Genomic DNA, 10,680 nt, shown 5'->3' with positions numbered 1-10,680 from the left:
GATTGCGATTGGGATTGCGGCTGCAGCGGCGCGCGCCGCGATCGATAAGATAAATGCGCCCCCGGGATTGGCCGCCGCGAATCAATACTTGCCGGAGGAAGCCTCGGCAGAATAGAGAGAAGGGAAGGGAGGGAGGGGCGATTGCTATCGATTTTCGTAATGGGGTGGCAATGGTGGTGACCCCCCCGCGCGCACGCACGCCACACACACACAGCTACAAGTGTACACTGTTCGCCACACAACACACACACCACTCCCCACTCGAAACCGATACTCACCCCCTAGCTACGAACCGAGTTGCACTCTCCAATCTCCAATCTCCATCGATCGTCGAATCCCCACTAAACAATGCGACCCTCTCGACTCCACTCCTCCCGGCTGCGGTCTTAAAATGTGAACGACGACGCTCTCCTCTTCGTCGGAGCATCCTCATCATCATGTCCGAACAGTGAGTACAGTGCCAAACTGCAAAACTGCGAACCCATTCGTTGTTATTGGAATCGATCGATTTTTTAACCTACGTGCAATGTTACAGTGGCGCGGCTTCCGCTCACCCATTACAATATGTTTTGCAAATGGTTCGGAATTTGTAATTAGATACAGTCTTACAAAAAAAAAACCAACATACGTAAGCGATATTTTAACAACTTTGTGAATCATTATAGTAGTTTTGATCTAAATTTCGCCTCACAAGCAAAATGGTTTTCGCAGTCACAAGCAAAATTACTGTTCAACGTTTCATTGTGACGAATATTCAGCACAGTGTAATAACATTTGTTATTATTATTTATTACAAGTGCAAAATTTGTTGAGCTGGATCTTTTTGCAAAACTTGATTGAAATTTGAATTTGTTTGAAGGAATTTGTCGAAACAACAGGATTTATACTTAATTTTTCTGCATAGAATTCTGCAAAAAGGATCCAAACCACACAAGTAATATTTGAAATAAATGCAATTTCAATCAAACTTACAATATATTGATGTTACATATGTTTATAAATATTAGATACAACATATCGTCGCCATTTTGTTTTTAACAAGGCTTTTATTAGTTATTTCTCATTGATTCATATTTTAATAATAAATATTACACAACTATTAAAATAAAAAATCAAATATACAGAAATGTTCTCTAATGGAATATTCAGATATCATATTGGAAGGATTTAAATACATTTGAACTTTTTCAACTTCGCCATCATTGAAAAATATAGATAAAAAAAAAACAAAAGCCGTATTACTTACTTTATATTTACTGTTGCTTATAAATCCATAAACCATAAATAATATACGTACACATAAGGATGCTTTATGTAACTATTGTGCAATCTTGTGGTGTTAATTATAATTTATGAAATAATATTGAAAGTAGTAAGTATATCAGTTTCATTGATCTTGTACTTTCTCAATTACTTGATCGCATTCTAAGCAGGATGTTAGACCATTGTCGTGTCTGGTCAATTACTAAACAAGTGTACAGATAAAATTTTGCCACTGAGTGGCAGTTCAATGTGAGGTGAGGTGAATAAACATCAAGATACAAACGTGTTCCGAATATGATACATGTAACTTAACTCGGTCTAATAATATATATATATATATATTATATTTTGTTTTTGAACATATTTATATTTGATTATAGAAGATACATTATCCATTTGTTTCACAGATAAAAAATTCGAGAGGTCAAAATGTCTACGAATATGGATAGTTATCAATTGAAATGGCACTCGCATACAAGCCACCTGAACGGATCCGTAGCGGCTCTGTTCCGCTCGGAGAAGTTCACCGACGTGGTCCTGTGCACGATGGACGGCTACCAGATACCGGCACACAAGTTCATATTAAGCTCGTGCAGCATATACCTGAACAACGTGCTGGAGAGTCAGCGGTCTTCTCTCAGATTTGGAAACACGTTGATATATGTGGTTCTGCCGCCTGAAATCACCACAAAAGCTCTACAAATCCTCATCGAGTATATGTACAAAGGTAGTTGTCCATTGAAATTTTAACATATTGTGTAATATTTACACGGTTTTTACAGAGTTTTTCATTTGTTCAGGTGAGACGACAGTATCTAACGATGTATTGGATATAGTTCTCAAGGCCGGAGATCTGTTAAAAATCAGAGGATTGTGGAGGCAGAATGAAAATCAAAATGAAGCACTGGAAGAGAGAGTTTCGAATGAGAAGCGGTCGCCTGAGATACTCAACAAACAGACTGTTATTAAAAAATCTGACTCGGCAGAAGCTTCCATGCCGAAGATATCTGTGAAGAAGGACGAAAAGCTGCTGAAGTCGTTTGTGCCGCTTCAGCAATTAAATCTGAGCCGGCAGTCCTTCGTAGGACCGCCCAAGTTGGTCTTCATCAAATCACCAGATGGCAATCAAACACTACGGGCGATAGCTCCGAAGCCAACGCCTCAGACAATCATCGTTACACCAGATCTTCAACACCATGTCACCGGTGAGAGTGGAAAGGAACTGCACGAAGGACATCATTTCATTCCTGAAGTCAAAACGAAAAAGAACGATAAGAAATACATTAAAAAAACAAAATTCGATCCTGTCAGATCGGAAGCCGACAAGTCTAAAGACAACAAAACAGACAATATTTTGGAAATGCACAAAGGTAAATATTCAAAATGTCACTATGATTCAATTGTATACATAAAAGTTACAAAATGCTTCAATTTTGTTGTATCGAATGTTTTCAGAGGATTTGGACACCAACGGTGACAAACTTTCACACCTCATCGTCAAAACGGAGCCAGAGTGGGAAGACGAAGCAGACATGTCCGATCAGACGGAGCTGTTCAATTCTGAAATTATTATCAAACCGGAATTAGACGATATGATAGGATTACCAATGGAAGACGACGAAATAGATGAACAAGTAAACTGACTAAAATTGGCAAAATGAGATTAATCTTAACTTTTGAATTAACATTCTGCTAAATTATTTCAGATCTACAGTCCTTTGACTTGTGAACTGTGCTTTGAAGTGTTTCACATACCCGCCGAGTGGGTTCGTCACATTCAGGGCCACGCTGAATCCACTACACAGCCTACGACCAGAAAGAGAAAAGCAAGATCTGCTTCGGATGACACGGAAGAGACGACGGCACTTCTCCGATGTGATCTATGCCAGAAACACTTCCCCAATCCGGCCGAGTGGGTCAGGCACATACAGAACACTCACACTGAAACAGGTAAACATGATTACAAATGCACTTGCTGTGAAACTACATTCATCAATATGCACGCAATTAGGACATTGGATACCCACTGATGCACTTTCACATATTAGTGTTACTGATGCTTGACATATTACAATGTAAATCCAATTGCGTGTATGTTTTGATTGTAATCATCTGTTATCAAGATCATAATGCGAATATTTTGTCACACATAGAGCTGGCAATTTCGAACAACAGTGCGCCTCCACGTCGACATAACAGATATTTGGAAGGCGATCAAAATAAGACGTGCGACCACTGTAAGAAGGTTTTTCCCTCTCACGCATCCATGGTCATACACTTGCGGACACACACAGGTAATATATAGAAATTGGCATATATAATTTGAATATTAATTTACCCAGCATGAGTAACTATCAACCAAGACAATACAAAAATACTCACTAGCGTGTATTAAGGGACGAATGTTCATTAGGGCAATCTTAAAATACAATACACGTTCCAACAGTGTTGAAAATAAGAGAACGAAAAAATCAAAACAAGTTAACCATAGCCCTAACGCAAAAAAAAACATTGCCCTAATGAGAATCCAAATAGTGATATAATGTATTCGGGTTTGGTGCAAACGATCGACAAGCGCCAGACAGACTGAAGCACAGATTAACTGGATGGCTGCTTTAAACGCAATTCTCGACTTCACGAATGATAGATTGCACATCAGATGACGAGTAACCTTTCGATGTGCACAGATGCAATTATTAAAATTGAGTTGGATCTTTCTGGCGAGTTTAATAAGGCAAAATTCGGAACTAAAGTATCAGAAGCACAGAGCGTATACAGGGTAGGTGTATGTCGGGACTTTGGGTAGATTTCGCTTAGTGTAAGTGCGAGCAGTGCGCACGCATAAGGTACACGTACAGTTAATCTGTGCTTCAGTCTGTCTGGCGCTTGTCGATCGTTTGCACCGCATCGAATATATTCAGTTTAGTTTTTTATTTGCGACTCGTTTACTATTTCATTTTGGATGGCTTGAAAGTTATGGTTAAAGATGGCGTTCGGACGATGCATATACAAAAAATGGTGTTCATTATTGTCAATTACTATTGTCAACCATATTTTTTTGCCCTTTTGCTTTCTACGCTAATGGAGAGGTCTATTGTTATTTGACGAGCACCAAGCCATCGCCTAACTCTTGTTAGGACTAAAACTCAGTTCCCTTGAAATGCGGTGTTGAAGTTGTGCGGATTTTATTTAATGTAAATTATAAACAAAAATGATCATTTCGGAAGTTATTACTGATCATTTCGCGCGATTGTTATTTGCGCAAAAATGAAAAGGAGGAGGATATCACTCACGAACGCTCAATCTCGCCTGGTTTGGCGATTTTGCACAAAACAAGGCCGGTTGGGCTTACCTTCCACCTTCCTCAACACTGACACGGATATATGACAACGTCGTCTTGCGACAAAACGCGGGAAACACCGTTGTTTACACACGTAGCGTATGTAAACAACGGTAGACGGATTATTGCGCAAATTGCGATACAATCGTTGCCACAAAAATCGCGAATATGGAATATCTGGCACTCGAGTTCTCGTTAGTACAATATTTCGCGTGCGTAGCTTTTGATTGATGGTTTTTTTTGGGTGCCAGATGTTCTTTGATCGAGATTTTAGTGACGTACGCGAGATCGCTTTTTGCGGAATAATCACCGAATCATATCAAACATGACATTGCTTCCTTGTAAACTCTCTTAAATACCATTAATTTTCATCTCATTTACGATCTTCAAGATACACGTTCCGTACATTGCCTTTTCACTCTTCATTGTGCTTTATATATATGTATGTGTGAAAATATTAACATAATAACATATAAAACGTACGGGTCTACCCCACGGGACCGAAAGTGAAAAGGTCGAAAAAGCAAAGATCGAAAATCGGAAGATCTTAAGTCGAAAGATAAAAAAAGGGTACACTGTAAACGGTACTGTGTATATATAATACATACATATATCAGTGGCATGCGGTGTAATTTTATCTCTTTTCGTCATACAGCCTTGTTAAATGTGCGCGCGCAGGATACGGGAGGAAAAGCCTGTTCCTCTTGTTCCTGTTGTATCCTGCTCGCGCAAATTAAGTGAGGATGTACGACGGGGGGGGGAGACTTTTACCGCACCGAATGTTAAAAAGTCGAAAATGTTCGTTTATTATGCATACATATGAAAAACGGTTAATATATATATATATCAGTGGCGTGCGGTAAAACTCTTTCTCCCCCCGTCGTACATCCTCACTTAATTTGCGCGAGCAGGATACAACAGGAACAAGAGGAACAGGCTTTTCCTCCTGTATCCTGCGCGCGCACATTAAACAAGGCTGTATGACAAAAAGAGAGATAATTTCACCGCATGCCACTCATATATATGTATTATATATACATAGTACCGTTTCCATGCACCCTTTTTTTTGATCTTTCGATTTTCGATCTTCGCTTTTTCGGGCTTTTCACTTTCGGTCCCGTGAGGTAGACCCATTTAATAGTAATCATCAAAACATAATACTGAGTAATGTGATGTATTTATTTCAGGAGAGCGTCCTTTTATATGCGGTCTTTGCAATAAGGGTTTCAATGTGAAATCCAATCTGCTGAGACATCTGAGAACGTTGCACGACACAATCATAGGGCCGGGCAACGTTCCGCTGTACCAAGACGATCTGATAATAACGGCGACGTCGCCGACTAGTCAAATCAGTGCGTCTCAACCGTCCACGTCGTCCGATCCGATGATGGAGGCGCCGTCTTGAGGATACGCCGAGGTGGAAGGGGACAACATCACCCAGATTGTCTGCAAAGACGAGCTCGCCGAGTCGACGGTGAACGAGAACGAAGAGGACGAGGACGAGGACATGCCGTTGCTGTCGAAGAAGAAACCGTCCAAGAAGAACACATACTCGAAGAAGAACGTCTACCGAAACGACAACAAAGTCATTCAGAAGTATTCTTTGTTTCTCAAACAGCGAGCTCAGTTATTTTCAGCCAAAAAGTGGTAATGGACTCAATCAAGGATCGCAATGAATAATAAAATAAGTTAAATTATATTCAAAAAGGTAATTTTGAAGTGAACTGTGTATTACTATATTATGAACTGTGATATATGCATGTAACTTTTTTTTCTATTTTAATCACTAGAAATTTTAAATCATTTAAACCGGAAAAGGGCTAATACATTTCGGTTGTAGTCATTTTGAGTCATAAATTATACGATTATAAACAAATCTGTTGAAATTAAAATCTTTTTGGTAATTATGACTATGATATGTAATTTTAGCAGACTGCAGAAAATAATTTATTACAAAAGGTGTCATTTTCATCACCTTAGCCCTTTGAGTGCTGACATCTTTTCTGTTGAAAGCCCGCCACGCTGAAAATTTCGCCAACATTTTCAACTAGAATTATTTTAAAATCCAAAAGCTAGATTACAACCGCCAAGGATTTCGAGTTTTGTAAAGGTGTGTTTAGACTCTCTATTAAATCCTACAACAATATAAAATAAGCAAAAATAAGTCTATTAATGAATGTATTGTTCCGAAACTATTTCCATCTTCTCCATTGTTGTTAAAATGTAATGCTCACAATCTAAATGCCAAGCTACAATCTAAAATACTCAGCAGTTAGGGATTTCCATCGGGAAATTCTGCTATGGTTATAAATTCAGAAACTCCGGTGTAAACCAGTCTTTATAAATGTTGACACGGATTACACGACCCATTTTCAATGCTACCTAGAAAGGCTTAGCGGGTAGTATTCTTGTTTACGTTTTACATGCTCAAAATACAACGCCTATCGGCGTTTTTCATGGACTTGTTGGCAAAACACCGATCAGCATTCAAAGGGTTAAACATCAATCAGGACATTAATCAATATCGTCCTTTGAAATAGTTGATGGAAAAAAAGGTGATTGAAAATGACGGAAGTTACTTTTTAGAATAATTTTTAAGCAATAAATGTTCTTATGTATACACCAACAAGTTTAGAGTACTTTTCTGTTCACCGAAATGACTTGAGCCATTGTCATAACTACTGCCGCAATGATCAGCGTCACATTAATAAACTAAATACAATGTTTCAATGTTAAAATCTTTGATTTTCAACTCGCCATATTCGCCCAGTGTGTAGGCAGATATTTCACAAATTCAAAAGGTTGTTTTATTACTTTTAACATATCAATTGACGTTAAGCTTCCAGTTTCTACATTCTAAGATATACATATAAATAACTTCCAGGTGAAAAATATGACGTATGTACATATATATAACCAATTGCTTCCAAAATTATACAATAAATTTGAGTATAAAGCGACAGAATGTTCACATCGAATTTGTAATTCATGAATTATTTGTGAACGTTTCGTGAGAATTATTCATTGCGATTTGAAACATCCTTTCTACCTTACATTACATATATTTATACATGGTAATCATTATATTAAGTTATCATAGATTTCGTTTCAAAGTTTAGTTATAAATGTAAAGATTAAATAAGGTTTTAATTGTAACATTAAAAATTAACCGCTATATAATTACGTATCCACATACATATATATATATATATATATATATATATATATATATATATATATATATATATATATATATATGTATAATGAAAAATATTCATCATTCGGTAACACCATTTTTTTGTCCCATTTATATAAATATATATTTTAAATGGTCCAACAATTGCACTTTCTGTGTTTATAATTGATCATTTTAACCTGCATATTAAACAGAAAAGGGATAAGCTTTTTTAAATTACATATTTTTGCAATCGTTTGATTTACTATGTGCTTAATTTATTATAAAATCAATAAATGTAAATATTATATACCTATTTATAAACTTTTGTAATTATTTAAGTATTTTAAAAATCAAATTTTTGTATGATTGATTATGCGATGTGATTTTATATAACGTTTTACCGAGATAACCGATATGTTGATCTTATTTTAACTTCCCGTGAGAAAAGGAAGTGTGTATTAAAAATATATTTGTTTTAGTCCCATACTAGTCATAAATTATTGGATTATGTATTTATTTTATTAACTTAAATTTAATTTAAAGATTTTTAAATGTGCCGATACAGAAATCGCCTCAAACATTAAGGTATCTAAATATCTACATATTAATATCTATATTATGTTCTTTAGTTTATAATTAATAAAAAAGTATTATTTTCATCTAATTTTATATGACACTTGAAATAATACAAAATAAACTTGTTTTATACTGAAATGGTTTAATTTTCAATATCGAAAAAACAATTGAAGGATCATATATAAAATAATTTAAAAACAAACGAATATTAAAAAAATATTTTTATACAAAAATTAGAAATTACATGTATTCAGAATCTAATTACATATGAAATCAAAATTATAAATATAATACTTAAAATTGTAAAAAAAAAATCATATCCTATTTATCGTCATTAAGTAGGTAAAAAAAATATTCACTAGCTTTCAGATGGTTTTACTACATTAATCTCAGATAATCATACTTTAGACGTGAAAATCATTCAACGTAAACATTTCAACGAATTACTCCTATGATACGTAATTGTAGTTGTAATAAAAAATTGGGAATTATACAATAAAACAGATAAGTTTTAATTATCGTCCTCTTCAATCTTGGGCGCGAGATAGTATCGGATGTGACCGATATCCTGGATGCGGTACTCGACAACTAATGGAACATCAGCCGACATTGATAATTGAACCTGCATTTAAAGAAGACAATTAGTTCTCATAAACCATTATATAACACGAATAGTGATAAATATAAAGTCAAAAAATTACTTGAGAACTCAACGATGTGGCTTTGGTGAAATAATTCAAATATCGGCATGCAAAAGTTTGAGTAACAGGTTCTTCCATATCAATCACGACGGCTTCGTCTTCTTTATCCACAGAAGCAGTCTGCGCTAGTTTTACATTAGCTGAACCAATATCACCGGAAGTTGAAAACCTCACTCCTAAATATTAATTTCATTATTTCCAAATCAAATTCAATACTAAAACCAAATTTAAACATGACACAAACCTTCTTTAGTGCATGCGATGACCATTGATTCTCCAAACTGGGACAAATCTCGACAGATGCGTGCAAATTCCCCACTTGGCATTCGAATTGTGCAAGAATATTGCGTTTCGGGAATTCCGAGATGCTCCTGGTCGAGGTTCATCAATTTCATTTCATAATCGGAGACTTTTTCTTGATTCTGTGATTCAAACATAAAAGTGACAGTGTCGGCATTGTCTTGTGCTTTGATCGTCAAATTATCCTTGTCGCCAGCGCATTTCAGTATTTTCGACATACTATAAATGTTACATTTCATTATTGAATATATATTAAATATTTGAATAAAAAACAGACACGAATTTAATGTTTTACCTAGTAAGATTCATTCCCATGGATATATTACGATCACATCTATATTTATCAAAGCCATCAGATCGTAAGGTCATGGATACGAGGGATACGTGGGAATTGTCCATTGCCTGTAAATACATATACACGTCGGAATATTGTTATCGATTTGTTTAGAGTATTCAATTATAATACTGTATAATTGATAATAGTATACCTGTAACTGGATTCCATTATCGGAGCAATCAAAAGTGGCTTCGGTTAAAAGGTCTTTGATGGCTTCCAAAACCTTCTTGAGGATGGCGCCTTGAAGTAAGCGTGCTTCAAACATGATCTAAAATTTAAGAAGCAAACTTTTTAATTGTACATCAAGACAATAAATAGAAAAATTTTTGGTTCTTTGGAAGTTATGTACGATAAAAAAAAGTGTTCAATTGAATGGCACTGATGAGAATTTATATATGATGATTTATTTCATATATGTATATGCATGTGTAAGGTGCAATAACCCCAGCATGGTGGCCTATGCCAGAATGTGACTACAACCTTCACTTCATACATATGTTCAAATATTGATCAAAATTATTATCATAAAATGAGTTTGAGGTTAGGTTTATTCAAAAGGCCACTTATTTCTTGGTCATTCCAGGAAGCGTGGGCGCACTACGTGTGTGTATGTATGTTGAATGACGAGGGGCACTCACGACCGAGAAGTGAAGATTGGGCTAATCGGAGATTCCGGAGATTCAGCTGGAGCTGGAGCTGGAGCTGGAGCTGGAGACGTGCAGACACGAGCGACAAAAGACAGGTGCGAGGAAGCGACAGTCACTGGCAGTTTGGCGCCAACTATTGCACAAGCTGCCAACTATCTGACATGTGAGTGACGGAACGAAACTGAACAATACTCGACCATGGAAAATCATTTACCATTAGGTTTTTTCATTTCCAATGCCTTCTAAAATTACAGTTTGATGACATGTAAAATATTGCGCTTTTTGTAATGCTTATGATAGTTTTATTTTATCAAAATTCGAGAAACACTATATTATAA

General features: G+C 36.0%; 2 protein-coding genes across 2 annotated transcripts; one reads left to right on the top strand and one right to left on the bottom strand.

Annotated features, from left to right (window-relative positions):
• LOC143916593 (uncharacterized) lies at nt 1-7,531 on the top strand. The gene is made up of 7 exons (XM_077437777.1): nt 1-448; nt 1,671-1,990; nt 2,064-2,633; nt 2,719-2,897; nt 2,970-3,213; nt 3,417-3,557; nt 5,791-7,531. The coding sequence occupies exons 2-7, from the start codon at nt 1,693-1,695 to the stop codon at nt 6,006-6,008; spliced, it is 1,650 nt and encodes a 549-aa protein (XP_077293903.1). The 5' UTR covers nt 1-448; nt 1,671-1,692; the 3' UTR covers nt 6,009-7,531.
• A 946-nt stretch (nt 7,532-8,477) lies between these two features.
• Nucleotides 8,478-10,512, bottom strand: PCNA (Proliferating cell nuclear antigen). Its single transcript, XM_077446134.1, has 6 exons — nt 10,334-10,512; nt 9,847-9,963; nt 9,654-9,760; nt 9,303-9,577; nt 9,059-9,234; nt 8,478-8,979 (listed from the first exon to the last, which is right to left on the bottom strand). The coding sequence occupies exons 2-6, from the start codon at nt 9,958-9,960 to the stop codon at nt 8,869-8,871; spliced, it is 783 nt and encodes a 260-aa protein (XP_077302260.1). The 5' UTR covers nt 9,961-9,963; nt 10,334-10,512; the 3' UTR covers nt 8,478-8,868.
• Nucleotides 10,513-10,680: the final 168 nt, after the last annotated feature.

This window comes from Arctopsyche grandis, chromosome 1 (genome assembly GCF_051622035.1).
Source record: "Arctopsyche grandis isolate Sample6627 chromosome 1, ASM5162203v2, whole genome shotgun sequence".
In the NCBI taxonomy this organism is placed as follows: domain Eukaryota; kingdom Metazoa; phylum Arthropoda; class Insecta; order Trichoptera; family Hydropsychidae; genus Arctopsyche; species Arctopsyche grandis.
This window is presented reverse-complemented; position numbering and strand designations above follow the sequence as displayed.

Coding starts and splice junctions, on each gene's coding strand:
- PCNA (XM_077446134.1), bottom strand. CDS start 9,960: ATGTTTGAAGCACGCTTACTTCAAGGCGCCATCCTCAAGAAGGTTTTG. Junction 9,761..9,846: donor ATAATGGAATCCAGTTACAG/GTATACTATTAT, acceptor ATGTATTTACAG/GCAATGGACAATTCCCACGT. Junction 9,235..9,302: donor CATCGCATGCACTAAAGAAG/GTTTGTGTCATG, acceptor ATTAATATTTAG/GAGTGAGGTTTTCAACTTCC.
- LOC143916593 (XM_077437777.1), top strand. CDS start 1,693: ATGTCTACGAATATGGATAGTTATCAATTGAAATGGCACTCGCATACA. Junction 1,991..2,063: donor CATCGAGTATATGTACAAAG/GTAGTTGTCCAT, acceptor TCATTTGTTCAG/GTGAGACGACAGTATCTAAC. Junction 2,898..2,969: donor ACGACGAAATAGATGAACAA/GTAAACTGACTA, acceptor AAATTATTTCAG/ATCTACAGTCCTTTGACTTG.